The 21,434-nt window shown below is 40.0% G+C and overlaps 1 protein-coding gene across 1 annotated transcript in view; it reads left to right on the top strand.

The window, feature by feature from the left end:
• The window catches only part of LOC134796241 (von Willebrand factor A domain-containing protein 8), a 75,022-nt gene that overhangs the window by 53,007 nt on the left and 581 nt on the right, over positions 1 to 21,434 (top strand). The window contains exons 9-20 of the mRNA XM_063768288.1: positions 2,020 to 2,160; positions 3,096 to 3,231; positions 3,866 to 4,763; positions 5,385 to 5,590; positions 5,857 to 6,044; positions 14,061 to 14,220; positions 15,400 to 15,555; positions 16,722 to 16,830; positions 17,311 to 17,431; positions 18,915 to 19,095; positions 20,099 to 20,247; positions 21,224 to 21,325. Of these exons, the coding sequence (XP_063624358.1) occupies positions 2,020 to 2,160; positions 3,096 to 3,231; positions 3,866 to 4,763; positions 5,385 to 5,590; positions 5,857 to 6,044; positions 14,061 to 14,220; positions 15,400 to 15,555; positions 16,722 to 16,830; positions 17,311 to 17,431; positions 18,915 to 19,095; positions 20,099 to 20,247; positions 21,224 to 21,325 (2,547 nt within the window). The remainder of the gene's footprint in view (positions 1 to 2,019; positions 2,161 to 3,095; positions 3,232 to 3,865; positions 4,764 to 5,384; positions 5,591 to 5,856; positions 6,045 to 14,060; positions 14,221 to 15,399; positions 15,556 to 16,721; positions 16,831 to 17,310; positions 17,432 to 18,914; positions 19,096 to 20,098; positions 20,248 to 21,223; positions 21,326 to 21,434) is intronic.

Below are 21,434 nucleotides of genomic sequence, written 5' to 3'. Positions count from 1 at the left end.
GCTGGAACCACAGCAAGATGGCTGCCCAGAACACTACGCTCGCGATGTCCGCGACCACCTCACACAGAAATTCCCAGATGGATCAGCCGATTGGGACCAGTGGCATGGCCGCCGCGTTCCCCGGACCTAAACCGGCAATAACTCGAAAACCGTGCCACTTTTACTGGGGTCATGTTAAGTTGATTTGGGTCCTCTTGGCCTGTGGGCGCAGCACGGTTCCATTTTTATCGTCTATCACTATGCGCGTCTCTTTCGCACTTACGTACTTGTTAGAACGTGACAGGTATGGTGACAAGGGATAAAAACGCGACCGTGCTAAGCCGCCTGGTCTACCTCCAGTGTCACTGTGACGTGTCACTTATGGGACACCCTGTATATTTCTAACACAAGCAATTTACTGTTTCGCAGTCAAACTAGAGTTAGACCAAGAAAAGTCTGCAGCAGTTTTGAGAAAGCCCACGCAGTGCAAGTGTTATTTATACGTCATAATTTCATAGACGTATGACGTTTAAAATAACACTTGCACTGCGCAGGCTTTCAAAATCGCTGCAGACTTTTCTTGGTCTAACTCTAGTTTGACTGCGAAACACTAAAGTGCTTGTGTTCTGAAATAAACAATGTTTTTTTTTTGTTAACAGATTTATGCCATTCATCTTGTTCTTGCCACACCTAATAACTTACAACGCTGATGTTTTAGGGTGGTATTTCACCTGTCCAATTTCTTTGTCCAATGTATATTTGCGTCTCACTCTCTCACTAAGCAAAATGTGAAATGTGAAATTAGACAGGTGGAATACCAACCTTAACACGTTCACTGCGTTACGGGGACTTTTGAACCCCGTACGATGTCATCATTCAGTGCGGAGGCTAAAAATCGTGTCTACTCGCTGGTGCGGAAGCTGTATCTTGGATATTTTTATGACTACGATAAAAACAAATATACATTTGAGTTTCTTGTCAAAAGTATAACCAAGTGGTATATTCAGAATATACGAGGTCTCAGGAACCCCGTACCGACCAGGGAACAAATTTTGCCTTCTAGTGCGATACGGGTTCCAGTGCACCCCGTATAGATTTTAGCTGGCCCGTACGGGGTTATGACCACAAAGTCACTAGTGCAGTCAGCATTGCAAGAGTTCTTATCGGTAAATTAAAAATAATGCGTTAGGGAAGCATGCTAGAATGGTGTTATTGCAAATGTAATGTAGTTAACAATTGATATAATTTAGAACAAGTAATTATACTTCACGACATAATCATATCACTGAATGTTACGTATTTTTGACTGCTGCTCAGTAATCAATTTTGACACCAGTCAGTGCCAAACATGTTGTGTCCGAAAGTGACGTTTTTAATATTAAAACTTTAGCTTTCAATCTGAAAAACGATATCTAGTTATTACTATAGTAAGCGCTAACATATCGTTTGTTTTATTTCCCATCACTATTGATTTATCGACATAAATAAGGTATGTGCGTTACGGGGTTTGCTAAGCCCCGTAGTTTTTCAATTTTAGTGCGATACGGGGAGAAAATAACCCCGTCCTTTCATTTCTCTATAATTTCACACGTTTTTATCGTATCTACGTGCGAAGGGAACATGACGTAGGTAATTTCATAATCTTTAAGTTTGTCAGAAAAAAATTTAAATAATAAAATATTTCAGGACTTTATAGCAGTTTTAAGATACTTGGGTGTACGGGGCACTTTTATACCCGTAACGCACTAAGGTGTAAACCACTACGGGGCGGATTAGGCCTCGTAACGCACTACATTTTAGGTAAAGGATTTGGCTTGCCGCAGTGAACGTGTTAAGGGCTGACTTAGACGGCGCGCGAACTCGCATGCGATTTTAGTTACATTGCGGACTGTTGGTTACGTCCAATTCAACAGACCGATCAAAACCCGCAATGTAGTGAAACTCGCATGCGAGTTCTCGCATCGTCTAAATGAGCCCTAATTATCACGAAAAGCTTTTACATTAATATTAGTGAAAATTAAATATTTATTTTTATTTCAGACTAGTCCACGACAGAGAGCTTCAACTGCACGACGGCAAGCGATTACTACGCCACGACCGATATGATGATCTCGTCGCTTCTGGAATAACGGAGCAGGAGTTAGAGGAGAGCGGAGTTTTAAGGATACATCCTGCTTTTAGGTGAGCTATATTTGCCATCAAAATATGATAATAAATAAAATAAATTAAATTCAAAGGTGTATGTGAAGTCTCCAATCCGCATTGGGCTAGCGTGGGGACTATAGCCCAAGCCCTCTCGCGCATGAGAGGAGGCCTGTGCCCAGCAGTGGGATGTATAGAGGCTGAAATTATTATTATTTTACGATTATTTATGTTTGCCATAATGTTGTATCAATATCGTGGGTCACGTGGCTTTTAGATTCGTGCAACTCCAAAAGTGGCACATGTGTATTGGCGAACTATGAAACTTTAGTTTTTAGGGTTCCGTACCGAAAGGGTAAAACGGGACCCTATTACTAAGACTCCGCTGTCCGTCCGTCCGTCCGTCTGTCACCAGGCTGCATCTCACGAACCGTGATAGTACTGGTGGCACGATGTATTTCTGTTGCCGCTATAACAACAAATACTAAAAAGTGCGGAACCCTCGGTGGGCGAGTCCGAGTCGCACTTGTCCGGTTTTTTTTGCAGTATCGACATCTAGCTAACTACTGTAATTAATGTCATATACTAAGAAAAAGTGACCAAGGCCCTCCAGTGCCTCAGGCTGCCATAAGCCTTCATTAAGAAGTGCATATACTTGGAAAAATTCGGCTTATGCCGCTGTGGCCCGGTGGCCGAATGGCACAGGCACCTGCCGCGATAGCAGAGGACGCTGGTTCGATTCCAGCCTGGGGCACTGGATGCCTTGGTCACTTTTTTAGTATATGACATTTATTTCAGTTTATAATTTATATAGTAGTGTTTCTACACTTAAACAAATTAAAATATTTTCTGAAAATAACTTACTTTGTTCTAATACTTCTAATAGTTAGCGACTGCCCGAATCAGTCAGTTACTTACGTCATCATGTGTAGTTCTGATTCTGACTGAAAACTTACAAATTGTCTAATTTTCAGAATAGTGGCGTTAGCAGAACCACCGACGCTCGGCCGCGGGCCGCACTGGTTATCTCCTGAGATACTAAGCTTGTTCATTTTCCACGAGATGAGAAACTTGAGCAAGAACGAAGAGATTTTCATTATCAACTCATTGGTGAGTAAATTACTTGTATGTTGCATGAGCACTAAGATCAGAAGTATCAAAATGTCAATGTTTTTCATTGCGGCTTTTATGAGATCAAATGTATGCTCCAAACTTTCTTTCTTTTAGAACAGAACTTTCGAACATAAATCGAGTCGTAGTCTCAATCTTCATATACCTATTTCTTGTTCTGATGTCTGTTTTTTTTTACGAAATTGCTCTTATTTAGAGTATATCATCATTGTAAGGGTGGTATTCCACCTGTTCAATCTCAGTGCGTCTCACTCTCTCATTAAAGCAAAATGTGAGACGCAATACACATTGGACAAAGAAGTTGAATAGGTGGAATACCACCCTAAGCTACAGCGATACTATTGCAAGTTCCTAAATAGGCTAAATATAATGTAATTAGTGACGATTATTGGAGAATAAGAATGGTTAGTGTTTGGTCTATCGTTGATTGTTCATATTAGGCCCACTTGCACCATCCCATTAACCCGGGGTTAAGCGCTTAAACCGTTAACCCAGTGTCAAATTGTACTGGTAGCCATGGTAACCGCTTTTTACCGTTTAACCTCGGGTTACTGAACGGTCCAAGTGGCTATTATAATTTACCAGGTAAGGTAACCCTATCTTGTTGTTTCAGTACGGCGATATCTCCCAACCTCTACATTCCATCATCAACCTCGCCGATGAACTGCGATCATCCGACGACGCCACCCTCAAAAACCTCTCTTCATCCCTCTCCACCCGCCAACTGCTCCGCATCGCCAGCCGCATGGCTACATACCCTACTGACTCCGCTTACGAAACTGTGCAACGAACATTCCTGGCGAAATTCTTACCTAACTTAGCTAGACGAGCGCTAGATGGCGCTTGCACAAAAATTGGTATTGATCCACCAAGAAAGTTTGGGTTATTCGGTAGCAGTGAGAAAAAAGTCAGCTGCACCGTCAAAGATGGCGTCGTCACTATAGGAAACACAAGCACAGAAGTCTTCAAAACGAGCGCATTAACCAAAGTACCTGATATACTTTTTTATGACGTACCCCAACATGTGAGACTTCTCGAATGGCTCCTACAAGATTTCCTACTTGGAAACCATTTGTTATTAGTGGGAAACCAAGGCGTTGGTAAAAATAAAATCGCTGATAGGCTACTACAGTTGTTAAACAGGCCTAGAGAGTACATACAATTACATAGAGATACTACAGTGCAGTCTTTGACAGTTCAACCGACGGTTCAAGATGGCGTCGTTGTGTACGAGGATTCGCCGTTAGTAAAGGCTGTCAAACATGGGCACGTTTTAGTTGTTGATGAGGCGGATAAAGCTCCAACACATGTGACATGTATTCTTAAAACTCTAGTTGAAAATGGCGAGATGATATTGAGTGATGGGAGGAGGATAGTGCCAAAGGATATGATGGAGAGTTCTGGAGGGGATGCGGCGAGTTTCATTCCTGTCCACGATGATTTTAGAATGATAGTGTTGGCAAATCGACCTGGTTTCCCGTTCCTGGGGAATGACTTCTTTGCTGCATTGGGTGAGTTTTATGTGTACTTATTTAACCTTATAAAAGTAGTATTATTTTTTTCCGACCTGTTTAGGGGCATCCAGTAATATATTACCATAAATAATATAAGCTTCTAAGCGATAAGACTGTCTGTTCCTACTTAATTCTAGTTTTAATGCTTAATCCCATTGTAACTTTTTATTTCACTTATTGGTGCACAGTAAATATTTATTTAAGGTTAATCTGGAGAAGACCGGAATACTATAACATTTTGGGTTGGACAGACCGTCAAAAGGCAAGAACTACCGTATTTTGTATACGTAGTACTTCGTTCACACATAGTCAGAGAGAAATAACTTTGCTCCTTCTGCTCTACCGACTCTTTCTAAGTGTGTACAGTCGCCATAAGATATATTGGAGCGGCCGAGGTGCTCTAAAATATCCGAACACGCACTCTAGCGCCCTGACAATAGAGGAGTGTTCAGATATTTGTGACCACCTAGGCCGCTCCGATATATCTGATGGCGACTGTACAAACGCGAAAGATAGAAGCGACGAAAGAGCTTACACGGTATTTCCTGATAGACGGTCTTCTCCACATTGATTTTACTTTCAACAATTCTACTCCTAACACAATTATTGGCCACCCAGGCGACCTGTTCTCCTGCCACGCCGTGGACAACCCCTCAGTGGAATCCGAACTGGAACTCCTCCGCTCCTACGGCCCTGACGTTCCTCACGACGTGATGAACAAGCTGGTGCAAGCCTTCGCTGTTCTGAGGAACATGGCGGACCAGGGACAGCTGACTTATCCCTATTCCACGAGAGAGCTTGTCAACATTGTCAAACATCTACAGGTACTTTATTAGGGTTCAATACCCAAAGGGTACATTACTAAGACTCCACTGGCCGTCTGTTTGCGTCACCAGGCTGTATCTCATGAACCGTGATAGAACTGTCTAGTTGAAATTTTCACAGATGATGTATTTCTTTTGCCGCTATAACAACAATTACTAAAAGAGTACGGAACCCTCGGTAGACGAGTCCGACTCGCACTTGTCCGGTTCCATCCATCCTATACGTGTGTAGATTAATAAATCACCATTTTTAATTTTTACTTCAGAAATACCCATCAGAAGACCTGGCGAGCGCCATAAGCAACGTGTTCGACTTCGACCGCTACAGCAAAGAAATGGCGGACACCCTCCTCGAAGTTCTACACGCCAGCGGTCTCCCCACCGAAGGGGTGCTAGAAGGTCGCTCTAAAGAGGCGCTAAAGAAGATACAGATGACCATAGAGAGGACGAGTGGGTAAGTCAATTGTAATTATAGCCGGTCAAACAAGTTTGTCATTAGCAAAAGGCGCGAAATTCTAATTTTCTATGGGACGATTACTCTTGATTACCTTTTTTTAATTTGCCGCTTTTTTCTACTGACGGAAATGGCGTGACAGGCTATAGAAATTTTAATAACAGAACATCCGTGAGAAAACTTCCGTGTTGTGAGTTTTCGTCGTACCCACGCCTGCTTCCGCTGAAGCTCCTCGTTAAGGAGCGAAACTTGTCGAGAATTTTTGATCTTACATGAGTGATAAATAATAAATATGTCGGGAATCGTGGGCGTATCATACTTACTATTCAACGCACAGTCTTTACTGGACAAGACTGATTACAAAATCATAGCACACGTTACACATCTTATCCAAAGCAAACCAGTGGCTTTGACCCAGTCATCTTCTCCCGTTACTTCTCATCGTTCCCTTCTGAAGATTGATTGACGGTCTAACTTGAATAGGCTACATTCCTACTAGTCAAATCAGCTTCTTTTTTAGAACTGTCAAAACGATTTTTTAGTATGGAATTTATATAAAAACAAATATAGTGACGTCACGGTAAACTCACCTACTTTTTATATTTCAATCCGATTTATTAAATACAAATTGTGTTTAAAAATAGCTGCTATCTATGTTCTTCTAATAATTATCTGGTGCTTTATTTCGTGCACAGTTTGAAATAATTTATTTTAAGTACAGGAAACATCCCTATTGTTCACGATTTCATTTGTTTTGACAGCGTACTCTATGACGCCTTGGCGGAACTGCGCCGAACGCCACTCACGTGTACTGTAACACCCTATTTTGCTCTAGTTGTCAAAGGTTGCGTGATAAAACGCCTCTTAAAGGCGATAGATGGCGCATCAGCCGTTCTCCGACAAAATATATGCTTGTATTAATGTATCACACACATTAAGTTATTTTATTCCAATGAGTACTTGCGGCATTCTTGCTTAAAAGTTTCAAAAGAGTAACACCAATGTTTATAAAGGAACTTTTGCGTATTAAAAAAAAACTAATTTTTAGTTGGCTACTTACTTAGCCTACATAGACCGGTAGATCACTCGTACAACTTTACGATATACCTATGTCCTATGTGTATTTAAGTACGTCATGTGCCGGCGGGTGAACGAATGATTTTTGTTTGCTAAAAATATCGTAATCTGACCTTGGTTTTTAAACAGATGCGCTTGAATATATACTAGCAGCAGACCTAGCTCTAGACTGCGCTACTCGACTGAAAATGACTTTTCTTTTTCTTATTATTCCTGTGTGAATAGTCATGTGCCGTTCCCGGTATAATTCCCTAGGTGGGATTTTTCCCAGAAAAGTTCCCGGAAAATTTCCCATATGAAGGGAAAATACTATTTTATTATTAAAAATTCAGTCAACACCGGCTTCTTAAACTTTTTTCAAAAACATTAAAAACCGTATCTCATCTGCCAAAGTAAATTCTCTATACTCCCGGGAAGTTTCCCATTCTTCCTGGGAATTTTCCCATAGTTCCTGGGAATAATTCCCCAGCCCTAATATTTGGGAAGTCACTTGTAGTTTCCGGTTTATGACTACTTTATTTTCGTTGTAGCTAGCTTTAATTAAAATTGGAATTCACTTAATCTATATTTAAATATTCCCCTGTTTAGGGAATATTCCCGGGAACAGGGGAAATTTCCCAGGAATTTTCCATAAGATATTCCCTTATGGAAAATTCCTTGTTCCGAAAAAAATCCCACGGCACATCACTATGTGTGAAAGAGATGGGTGCTGTCTCGAACGATTTATGATACGCATGCTAAATATTAGCGTCGCTGCAAAAAAAATTGCGTTGGAACTTTAGAAATAGTGTTATAATTTAAACGTCTAGTGTTAGTGTTTTAAGTGTAAGGAAATGGGCAAGGCGGGAATAGCGGGAGCCATAGTTAGATTTGGAGCGTTATTGGCGAAGAATGGCATTCATCCAGGAATAATTGTTGCAATTTGCGTAAGTATTATTTTTATCTAGGTTTTATGTTGAGTCAGACTCTATATGGTGTTTTTTAAAGCGATAAAATATGCTGTTGTTTACCGCTATTTATGCACCCTGTATGTACCTATACGTTTATATTTATTGAATGTTTTTTTTTGGGTACGTTAAACCGTACCGTGTTTCGGATTCTTAGCGCCACTTGCACCATCCCACTAACCCGGGGTTAACCGGTTTAACCGTCAACCCAGTGTGAAATTGTACTGGTAACCATGGTAACTCCAGGTTTAACCGGTTAACCCCGGGTTAGTGGAATGGTACAAGTGGGCATTATAAATATTTTTCAATCCATGAATCAAACCGCTGCATTATTTATCTCACGTTTGTGATGATAAACATGCATACGTAAATAGATAAAAATGTAGGTACATAAAAACCCAAAAATCAGTAAAAAATAATTTTAAAGTCTGATAACACAATAACAAGAAAAAAACCACCTTATCTCATACCTTTTTTTGGGTACTAGTACTAGCGTAAGACAAAGACAGTATGGTTATATCTGTCTATATTTAAATGAGACAGTCCCTGGCCAAACTATAATAACAAAGTATTTTTTTTTTAATTTTACAACTCCTCTATTGACTCTTTGATATACATGTAATATTATTTTTACCAGATAGCCGTCATAGCAGCGTCTACCGGCCTTTACCACTTTTGCAAATGGTTATACTTACTAGAAGATTCAAAAATTGCATGCTGTTGCGGAGAAGATGTACCTAGTACTGGAATACCCACAAACAGCTATTATCCCATGACCGTCAGTTCTCCTACCGAGCCAGAGAATACACCAAACACTACACAATACGTGCCTGAAGGGAATACTTCGCCAGTTTAGTGTTTTTTCGATCGACAAGTCTAAGGGCGAGTTCCGCTAAAAGTACATAACATTAAGAGCCCATCAACGTAGACACTAGCGCCACTGCTAAATAATCGTGATTATTTAAATTTATTGGATTCGTCGATCTAGGAACTCAAAACAAAAACGGCCGTTTTAACTTTGGACGCATAGATTGACGAATCCAGCAACATAAAAACTAGTTTGATGTATTCAAAACGTACTTAAATACAAAATACAGTACGTAGCGGCCCCCTTTTTTAAATATCATTCGTTAAATTTAAATATCACGATTATTTAGCAGTGGCGCTAGTGTGCACGTTATGGGCTCTTAAAGAACACCATATGGTGTAACTGGCCCTATAGGTAGACCAGCGGTTGAACAAAATTTGGTTCGGATTACATTTTTACAAAAACAAACTTATTTCTTTTTTGATATGTTGTTGGAGGCATGTTAAGTAATACTTATGTAAACATTTTAGGTAAATATTCTTGCTATACCTATTGCAATATTACTAATATGCTTGCATTCTTCGGGAGGAATATTTACTTAGTGTAGATGTTAATGACCTAGTGTCACAAAACTGTCGTTGAAGGAGTCAGAAAGACATATAAGACTCTTTGTGGATCGTCAAAAATATACTATTTAAATAGTAACCTTGAAGTTTAAAAAAAACCGGACAAGTGCGAGTCGGACTCGCCCACCAAGGGTTCCGTACTTTTTAGTATTTGTTGTTATAGTCAAATCATGGGATTAGTTGTCAAGCGGACCCCAGGCTCCTATGAGCCGTGGCAAAAATGCCGGGATAACGCGAGGAAGAAGGGTTGTTATAGCGGCAACAGAAATACATCATATGTGAAAATTTGAACTGTCTGTCGGTTCTTGAGATACAGCCTGGTGACAGACGGACGGACGGACAGCGGAGTCTTAGTAATAGGGTCCCGTTTTACCCTTTGGGTACGGAACCCTAAAAAAGTCCCGATGCCCGATTTGGGTCTCGCCACAGACGAAAGGTTATCACTACACTGTCTATTTTTAGTTGATAATGTGGATTTAATTGATTTTTTTTCTACTTTAAACTTGTATATATATATATATATATATATATATATATATTGTATTGTATGTATGTATGCTAGTATGTATTTTATGTATTTTTATTCTATAATATTATTTATGTATTTTATGAGTTGACAATACGTTAGTTTACTTTTTCTAAATATTACTGTACATCCCGTAAGTTTGTCTATCTGACCTGACTGGAGTTTTCCTCTCATCTAATCGAAGGTTAGCTGGAAGAGATCCCTTATAGGGATAAGTTCGCCTTTGTACTTCCATTACTGTAATTTATTTTTGTAAACCTGTGTTGTGTACAATAAAGTGATTACTACTACTTAATTGAATACCTACATAAAGCTTTGGAATAAGTAGTTTACATCTTGTCTTGTAAGTGTAAATAGTAGCTTATAATTTTAGTTCAAATGTCAAGGTTTTATTTATGAATATGTAACAAACATTTTTTGATGAAAGATTTGATTAAGAATTGTGTAAAATATGAAATACGTATTTGGGGCATTATCTATGAAAAGGGACCTTTTGTCGATGGCGCTTACGCCGCACAGCGTCGCGCGGCATAGTATTAATATCGGAGCTTCGTTAATAATGGCGTAACCGCCATCGACAGTAAGGTCCCTTTTCATAGATAACGTCACATTTGATTATTTGTAGTAAGTACTAACATATTTTTGTACGTCGTCAATATGTTGTATTCTGTCGTATAACCTTATCCTTTATGTACCTCGTCTGTTCATATGTCTTGAGACGAATGTAAACTTAAATAGTTCGATTATTGAAATGTTACACGATTACATTATGTTTTTATTTAACAACTACTATATAATTAATTAAATTAAATTGATTTTATTTAAAATGGCCTTCTATGTTTTTTATTATACTCATTTAATATGTTGGCAATTAAGGGGTTCCGACACCGACACCATACCGAAAATGGTATGTTTACTGGCGGGAAAGTATCAGAAGTAAAAGAAAATTGTAATAGATGAAATATCAAATTATACACCGAAATATTTAGAAATGCTTCGACTATTATGCTGAATAAGCAATTAGTAATTACCTTGCTTGTATTGTGGTGGGGAAGACATTTTCATAAGTAGGCAGTATTTCTCCTCCACGTGTTGGATCTACCTCTATATCCCCACGCAATCCTATCAAAAGACCGCAGGCCTATCAAAAGACCGGGATTTCTAGGCCCGTAAAATCCAAGGAGATACAAATAATATGACACATTTCGAAAAACATTTTTATCGACTTTCGTTACTTTTAAGAAATTTTGTGTCGTCTCAAAACTTATGAACAGACGGGGTATGTAATTGAGTTTTCCTTGGCGATAAGACGTGGTGCTAGAGATCATAAGGAGAGTGTGTAAATCGCGAGGGTTTGCACCTGCATAAACTAAAATATTTTAAGCAGCAATAAGGTAGGCTGTGGTAGGCAGATGCGCATATCTACACGTAGTACAAATAATATAAAATAAAATAAACTAAGTTCAATATTAATAAACAGATAAAACACATCTCCATCGTGATAAGGGCTTTCCTCTCTTAAGCACGTAGGTTGACAGTACATATAGATACATTATTAGCATTATGGAGGAGATTGGTGCCTATTACAAGGCACACTGAAAGGTTTAGAGTTCCTCTAGGCTAAAGTTTCATAGCACAGCGTGTGCAATTGTTATGATAAATGTCAAATTTTTATGAAGATACTGACGTTTAAAATAACACTTCCACTCTCTGTGCTAAAGGGGCCCACTGATTAGCAGTCCGCCGGACGGTATTGGCCTGTCAGTTGTTCGGAAATGTCAAAATTTTGTTCTAACTGACAGGCCGATACCGTCCGGCGGACTGTTAATCAGTGGGCCCCTTTACAAACATTTTTTTTTGGCGAAAAGTTTTTTCCCGTCGTTTTGTCCGTATAGAATTTTTGAGACATAAATGAGCTTCTATATTTCTGCAATTTGGCGCACAGCATTATTGAAAAAAAAATACCATGTTTACAATTTCGGGGAAAAAATGTATGCGCGCATGGCGTCGCCTGGTATGTTAAATGTAAGTTTTCCTCCTAACTGTGCTTTGGCAAATAATATTAAGTTTATTTTGTTATTTTGTTTTTCTTTTTTGTGTCTTTTTTTAATATTAATTACGGGTTTCTTAACAGAGGAACGGACATTTTATTATTGTTGCGCTACGACGCACGGTTTACGAGATACAGCCCTATAAACATTTTACTTTCTTTTTTTTTCTTTTTCGTGTTTTTTTAATATTACTTAGGGTTTTTTTTAAAGGGGAATGAATATTTAATTTGAGTTATAAAGATGAAAAAAAAAACAACGGGTTGCACTCCGGGAGTGCCGGCAGAAGTGAAAACTCAATGACATTGTAACAGTTTTTCGATCAGGTCACGTGTCCGTCTTACGAAGCGTCTTACGTCAAAATATTAATAACAGCGCCATCTAGTGCAAAATGTCTGCAGCACTATGTATAATTGACAGAGGGCGGAATTGCTCATGGCAAAAATCAAACGTCAATAGAGTTGGAACGTGAATTTTATCGACTATCGAATACACTGAAATTATATTTAACTAGCGTATCTTTATTTATTTATTAACAAAACTAAACCTCAAATCCAGAAGCAAACAATGATAGACTTCATATGAACATTACGGAATAACATTTAAATAAAAGACAATATAAAACGATAATTTTAAAAACTACCAAGTACCTATTATTAAAACTACCTAAGTTTCAATAATACAACCTAAGGATTCAAATCACCTGTAAACAAATTTTCATCATATAAAACAGTATCGTAATCTAAGTTTGTGCTAATGACGTTTTCCTCGTCTTCTCTGTAATAATAATACATGATAGTCATATTTTTTTCAAACAATAGTACTTATTGCAATTCAAATGTATTTTTCTCAAACATGCAATGAAACTCCGGGCGTTATAACAGGCTTCGAAGTATCACGTTTCGGGCGGAGCAACTCGAGAGAACTGTTAACGAATTTCATACAAAATTGAAGGCCTAGGCCGGGAAGTAATTTTTTTTTAATTTCCGTTTCACAGATATTTGTAACACACGTCGTTACTATCCGGTATCCGGCCGGATGTTAAAATAATGGCCGTTAAAATAGTAACCGAATATCCGGTGAATCTCTAATTTTTACCCCCTGAGTTACACACAATGTTTTTCATCACACTTGCGAAGAAAAAACTAAATTTTAAGCGAAATCATTCTTAAATACGGTGACATTTCAAATATTCGTCCGCCATATTGTCTTGTTTTGGCAGGTTAGGATTCGAAGGCACAGACCCCTCCGGATTCAGCCATAATTGAAAATTGAGTAAAAAAGAATGTAAACGGCTATTAAATTAATCAAATTAAATATTTTTAAACATACACATAAAAAAAATATAGATAAACGTCAGTACTTTCAATGTAAAACTCATTTAAATAAAACTACTTGGTTCGTATGAATTAGTGACATAATAAAAAAAAAGAATCCATAACTCTCGCGGGAACAATATAGGCATTTGTCCTTCAGTACACCTGCATCAAATAAGATCTTTTTCGAGCAAGTGTGATGAAAAAGTAGTTTGTGTTACAAGGGATCAAAATGATAATATATATTTCCGTCAAGGGCGTACATTGAATCCTGAATGAAGCGATGGATTCTACAATTGCTTGCATACTTACTATTTTTTTGGTCAAATAATACATATTTTGGAACATAACAAATTCCTCATAGTTGATGTGAAAAGCAGAATGTGTCACACGGTATCAAAATTATTTCGTCTTAGGCGTTAACTCTTGAATCCCTCATTACGTTCAGGATTCTACTTTCTACGTTCGGGATTCTATTGTAGAATCCATCGCTTCATTCAGGATTCAATATACGCCCTTGACGGAAATATATCATTTTGATCCCTTGTAACACAAACTAATATTTTTCATTTTTTATCTTCTTGTAGTCGTTTCCGACATCCGATATCGGATCGGACAATGTTGAAACGCTCAAAGTTGATGAAAATGAATTGTTTATTTCATTTCAGTAAAGACACGTCATCGCCGAAGCACGGCAAAGAGGATCCGGACAACAAGCCCCACGTGGGCGGGAACACTTGGGCGGGCGGCACGGGCGGGCGCGACACGGCCGGGCTGGGCGGCAAGGGCGGGCCGTACCGGCTAGACAAGGGACATGACGTGCATCAGGTAAAATTACACTACATATGTAGTGCATAATTGTTTTCCATCGTATTTCCTCGGAAACGTTCGTATTTGTCATGCTACTTATATCAACCTCAGTACTTATTGTACTGAGACACTGAAATTGCATAGCACGTTCGTGTGTTTCCGTGAAAATACGATGGCAACAGTACAATACAGCCTAGATTTTAGGCCAGTGGCTCTTAACGTTTCCATAGTTTCAGTCAGGTACCCACATAGACTAGGAATCCTCTAGACGGAGTTTATAGCAATTATTTCATGAAACCGATGCTGCCAAAAATACGGAGGTGCGGGGGACGAGGTGAGCGAGGTCCCGTGCCGTGATTGGTTCGTTCAAAGACACGGACGTCACACAAAGACACTTTTGTGTCGAAAATGGAGTAAAACTACCGTATTTGTGGCAGAGGGGGTAGAGCTACTATGCTCAGTCTGGAGGATGTCTTTTCTGTGGGTACCCACTAAAAACCAGCGCCACGTGTTGCCGGCTGCATTACGTTGAGTAAGGATCCTAATTTAGCGTCTAATGTATTTTATGTCTTCAATCTGCATGTCTTTTTTTGTGCCCTATGCTGTGGCGTTAAATAAATGTATTTTTCTTTTTTCTCTTTTTCTTTCAATAGGTAAAGGTGATTCCGTTTACATATTCGCCCAACACTATACGTGCTCCCAGGGACTAACACATTGATCTGCGGCCCATCGATTAAGAATCTTTGTCTAGATCAGGGGTCTCCAAACTTTCTGAGGGCCATAATGCGCCTCAGAAACTTTCGCGCGGGCCTCCCGCGGGCCGGACGCTTTGGGTGTTGGCGGGCAGGGGTTACCAATCTTTTAGAGTTCCGCGGAGCACTTGCAAGTTTAAAATTTTGTTTTCGGTGCCCTAATCTAGTTAGGCTATTCAAAATAGATAGGTAAATGGTGAGAAGTATTGTCTCACGGCGCCCCTCTCTACTGTCTACGGCGCCCCAGAGCGCCGCGGCGCACAGTTTGGGAACCCCTGGTCTAGATCTAGTCTAGGTTCTAGACGATACTACCAGGAGTCATTGATATAGTGCCGACGTTATTGTTTTTATGATTTTCTTTGTTTTACCACTATACTTTCTGGTGTGAAAAAGCCCGTTTATTTGTTTCTTTCATTTTAGCAATTTATCTAATGTACATTTCCAGCTATCAGACGCGGAAAAAGACGACGTGCCGGAACACGTGAAGCAGGCGGCTCGCGAGATGAACAGGAAGGCCTTCGAGGAACGGCTGAAGGAGATCAACATCAGCGAATATGATGCCAAGTTGTATGAGCAGTTCTACAAGGCTGTGCAACCACAGGTATTTAAATTAGAGATGGGCCGAATATGGACTTTGCCGAATACGAATATTCGGCCGAATATTCAGTTCAGCTCATACCATTGACTAGGAATCCTCTAGACGGAGCTTAGAGCAATTATTTCATGAAACCGATGCTGTCAAAAATTCAGGGGTGCGGGGGACGAGGTGAGCGAGTGCCGTGCCGTGATTGGTCCGTTCAAAGACACGGGCGTCACACAAAGACACTTGACTCGAAAATGGAGTAAAACTACCGTATATTTGTGGCAGAGGGGGTAACGCTACTACGTAGTTATGCTCAGTCTGGAGGATGTCTTGGCTGTGGCTCATACCGAACCGAATATTCGGTTGGGCTAAAACTGCCTAAAACGCTGGAGGCATTTCTTCATTCAGGATCGCGGTCTGTACTCATAATGTGTTTTGGACCCTTCTCCCGACCGACCGTGAATGTTTATGAAAAGAAACGGAAACGTCTCATACCTGATTTCGATGTGCATGCGCGCTAACTAGCGGACACCCTTAAAAAATTGTTTATAAATATTCGGCAGTTCGAACCGAACTATTCGGCCGAACACGATCATTAAAATATGCCGAGTACCGAATAATTACCGAATATTCGGCCCATCTCTAATTTGAATCTATTTAATAAATAGTCAGTCTATTATATTAAACCAACACTTAAACCTGCTCGTGTTGTACACAAAATATTATTTGCAAAAGTCGCCCTGCATACCTCCAGACGCAAAGATTCCTAATCACGCTTGTCGCGCTGAACGGCGATGGACAACCTCTGCATCAGGAAATATCCAACAGGGTTATGACCACTCTCCCGCAACCGTTTCGAACACATCTTTAACTTTTTGAACGCCAAACGGCGCATCCATTTGCCGTGCCACTGGCGATTTTCATCAAAAAACGATCGACGTCAAATGCCGTCTTTGGCGTCGTAGTCACGATTTTGCGTTGACCTCAATTGCCGTCTGTGGCGTTCAAAAGGTTAAAATGTATCATAATTAAGTTATTTATTAATGCTAATAGATTGCGTTTTAGTACAGCCTAAACTTTGTTTCCCCGATGGTTTCAGGTTTAAGTTACAACCACAAATTAGATTAATACATAGTTTTCAGGCTTGAAAAAATCATCATCATCACATAAACTTGTTTTTACAGATTGGCGCTCTCCGCGGAGTGTTAGCAGAGTTGCAGGCGAAGAAGAAAGAGCGTCAGTGGAGCCGGCACCAGACCAGCGGGGAACTAGACGATGGAAAAATCATTGAAGGTACGACGGTAGAAAGAAGTGCTAGTATGGCCTAGTACGAGCGTTTTTGGTGATATGTTTTTTCATTTTGCTGAAACTTCTGGTTGTTTGCTAGCAACACAAGCCTACAACTCGTCTGATGGTAAGCTGTTAGCTTAGCTATAAAATTCACATGCGCGTTGACGACTCTTGAAAGTCCTATACAAGAATACTTTCTTTCCGAAGCACCCCTTAATGGCCATATTGTAGACGAACCCTTTACTGAGTCGGGGATCGGGGACCTTTACTAAATAACTGTAATTATCATCATAATGTTAAATTGGCACAAGCACTGGTAGTGGTACTTATTTCTGCCATATCTGACTAGGATAGCTAGTTAAGTGTTATTGGGATTAGTCCGGTTTCCTCACCATGTTTTCTTTGTCTGCAGAGCTAATTAGGAGACAGGATTGTTATTCATACTACACCACCTTAACCATAGATTATACAATGATTTTGCAGGCCTAACAGGTGAGCGCGCCATCTATCGGCGGCGCACGGAACAAGAGCCCCCGCCGGGCGCACCGCCAGAAAAGCCGAAACGTCTACGACTGGTGTTAGATGTCTCTGGAAGCATGTACAGGTAAATTACTAACAGCTAAGATTACCTATACGCAGGGTTGGGCAGTATTTCAATTATATGTATTTGAAATACGTATTTGAAATACATTTTAGTATTTTGTATTTGTATTTCAAATACTACCTGGAAAAGTATTTTGTATTTGGTATTTCAAATACTGCACTCACATGTATTTTGTATTTTGTATTTCAAATACTTTAAGCTTCAAAATACATTTCTACAAAATACATTTTTTTATTAAATTCTTTGATCCTAAAATGGAACGTTTTTTTAAATATAATGTACGACTTGTACGAGGTACAAATATGTAGGTACAATGCGCGAGCTATTCTGCGCGGAACTTTTCGTCAACAGCCAGGGGATAGGGTCATTGCAGTAGTTTCCGTCCATGCTCTAGTTTTCGACCACTTGACAGATTAGCAAATAATATATTTCATTTTTAATTTACTATTTGCCAAATATAATTTTTATATGTAGACAGATATATTGTTTAGCTAAGGATTGAAATCAGTCCAAATTTGTGCAGCAATGTAGGTTTATACCTATTCAAATTTCGTCAAGTGGAAGAAAACTAGAGCTGGACGAAAACAAGCACAATGACCCTATAAGTTTTTAGGAAAGGATATTCGTTAAAAACCGGCCAAGTGCGAGTCGGACTCGCGCACGAAGGGTTCCGTACCATAATGCAAAAAAACGGCAAAAAAAGACGGTCGTTGCTTAACTTCGGTCAAAAATCACGTTTGTTGTATGGGAGCCCCACTTAAATCTTTATTTTATTCTGTTTTTAGTATTTGTTGTTATAGCGGCAACAGAAATACATCATCTGTGTTCTGAAAAATTTCAACTGTCTCACGGTTCGTGAGATACAGCCCGGTGACAGACGGACGGACGGACAGCGGGGTCTTAGTAATAGGGTCCCGTTTTACCCTTTGGGTACGGAACCCTAAAAAACTAAATGATTAAACAAAAAAAAATTAAAAGTATTTTGTATTTTGTATTTGAAATACATTATTTTAAACACTGTAATTTGTATTTTGTATTTCAAATACCAGTCACCAAAGTAGTTTGTATTTGGTATTTCAAATACTTTTAAAAATGTATTTTGTAATTTGTATTTGAAATACGTGGAAGCCAGTATTTTGCCCAACCCTGCCTATACGTAAACCGGTACGGTTACCGGATAATATACGGAGGCACCAATTACATTGAGGCCATAACGCCATCTCTTTTACTCTTGGTTGGTCTTGACAAGGGTAAAGGAGATACGTAGCATTATGACGTAAGTCGCCAGTTGTTAGTGCGGTAAGTATAGCTGCCATGAAATTTTCTAAGCCTAAAAACTCTTTCACTCTTGAGAAATAATTTATTACAGTGGCTTAAAATATATCTTAAAGCCTATGATTTTTAAAATGCCGAACAGACCGGACGGTAGGTACTTTAAACAAATCTGAAATAAATAAACATAACCCATGAATTTTACTTTCAGATTCAATTCGTACGACGGTCGTCTAGAACGTTCCATGGAGGCGGTAGTACTCCTGACCGAGGCCATGAAAGGCTACGAGACACGCATCAGATACGACATCTACGCGCACTCTGGTGAAGAAAAAGCGCTGGAGTTAGTCAGAGTAGACCGTCCACCTGAGAACGAGAAACAGCGTTTGCAGGTATATGTTTTTTTTTTTCATGGAAACCGTAGTGCTCTTAACTGAGGCCCCGAAGAGCTACGAGATGACGCGCATCATATATGATATCTACGTGCACTCTGGTGAAGAAAAAGCGCTGGAGCTAGTCAGAGTGGACCGTCCGCCTGAGAACGAGAAACAGCGTTTGCAGGTATATGTTTTTTTTCCATGGAAACCGTAGTGCTCAGCTACGAGACGCGCATCAGATACGACATCTACGCGCACTCTGGCGAAGAAAAGGCGCCGGAGTTAGTCAGAGTAGGCCGTCCACCTGAGAAAGAGATGCTGTTTCTCTTTCTCAGGTGGACGGTCTACTTGCAGGTATATGTTTTTCCTTGGAAACCGTAGTTTTCCTATCCGAGGCCATGAAGAGCTACGAGATGACGCGCATCATATATGATATCTACGCGAACTCTGGTGTAGAAAAAGCACTGGAGCTAGTCAGGGTTGCCCGCTCGCCCGAGAACGAGAAACAGCATTTGCAGGTATATGTTTTTTTTCCATGGACACAGTAGTGATCTTAACTGAGGCCATGAAGGGCTACAAGACGTCTATCTGATTCAATATCTACGCGCACTCTGGCGAAGAAAAAGCACTGGAGCTAGTATATGGTTTGTCTGAGTTTACAGCCCGCCTGAGAACGAGAAACAGCTATTACAGGCATATGGTTTTTAGTCTTCGTGCTGAGAGCGAGAAGCTGTGTTGCAGGCATATGATTTGCCAGAGTTTACCGCCCTCCTGAGAAGTAGGAACAGCGCTTGCAGGCATATGGTTTTTTGGTCTCTGTGCTCAGCTGAGAAATAGAAACAGTGTTTGTAGGTATATGGTTTTAGAGTTACCGCTGGCCTGAGAACGAGTAGCAGCACTTGCAGGTATATGTTTTCGTAGTATTCGTATTCACTTAAAACATAAATAAACCGCAGATCTCCCAAAAGTAACAAAACCTTTCTCTAAAAAGCGTTCTAAAATAACCCTTATTTCACAGATTATAAGGACCATGCACGCCCACGCACAGTTCTGCTGGTCGGGCGACAACACCCTGCCCGGAGCGCAGCACGCCATAACCACACTTGCGGCTGAGAATAATGAGGAGGATTCCGTTGTGCTTATACTATCGGACGCTAATCTGAGGAGGTGAGATTTTTTGAAGTGAAAACTTCTTTAGCGGCGCTGTGCACTTTTTGAGGTGGGGAAAAAATGTTAAACTCGAGACAGCGTAAGGCGTAACCCTCTCTTTCTACCGCGCGGCGAAAATGTATGCCTGAGCCTGCTGTTTCGTTTAGGCGGCGCAGGGCGCTCACGTGTGACGGACAATATCATTGTGTTTGATTTAAATGCCATCTAGTGAGTTTCCCTCAAACTGGTATTAATATAACTGTAGTACTCACAGTGATGTGCTTAGGGGTTTCAAGTAATGCGACGAAATAACGCTAGATGGCGTTAACCTCAATTATACATAGTGCTGCAGACATTTTGCACTAGATGGCGCTGTTATTAATATTTTGAGTTACAATGTCATTGAGTTTTCACTTCTGCCGGCACTCCCGGAGTGCAACCCGTTGTTTTTTTGTCCAGGTTTTTAGGGTTCCGTAGCCTCAATGGCTAAACGGAAACTTTATAATTTCGTCATATCCGTCTGTCTGTGTTTCTTTATGTCACAGACATTTTATTCGAAAACTATAAGCTATTGAAACATACGTGTATATTGTGAGCCGCTACTGATCCAGTTTAAAAATTAAAAATAGGTACTTATGTATTTTTAGGTTGGAAATTTATAAAAAAAAAAACAGACAAGTGAGAGTCGGACTCGCCCACCGAGGGTTCCGCACTTTTTAGTATTTGTTGTTGTAGCGGCAACAGAAATACATCATCTGTGAAAATTTCAACTGTTTAGCTATCACGGTTGATGAGATACAGCCTGGTGACAGACATACCTACAGACAGACGGACAGTGGAGTCTTAGTAATAGGGTTCCGTTTTTACCCTTCGGGTACGGAACCCCAAAAACATAATCCGCAGACCGAATATTTGAGTTCCTGACAGTTGAAATGATTTATAATATGCAGGTTTATAACCGCATTTGCATTTGGTTTTATTTCTTGTGTTGCAGATACGGCATTCCGCCCGAGCAGTTGGGCGCCATCTTGATGTCGGAGCCCAAAGTGCAGGCGCACGTTATTTTCATCGGCAGTCTCGGCGACGAGGCAAACTCGTAAGTAATTGTCAACACAACAGAGTTTCGATATGTGCCTCTTACGTAATCGAGTGAGAGGCAGATAACGACATTTAGAAACTAGATTGAAACTTCCTTAGCAACATGT

The sequence above is a fragment of the Cydia splendana genome, chromosome 13 (genome assembly GCF_910591565.1).
Source record: "Cydia splendana chromosome 13, ilCydSple1.2, whole genome shotgun sequence".
Classification (NCBI taxonomy): Eukaryota; Metazoa; Arthropoda; class Insecta; order Lepidoptera; family Tortricidae; genus Cydia; species Cydia splendana.
This window is presented reverse-complemented; position numbering and strand designations above follow the sequence as displayed.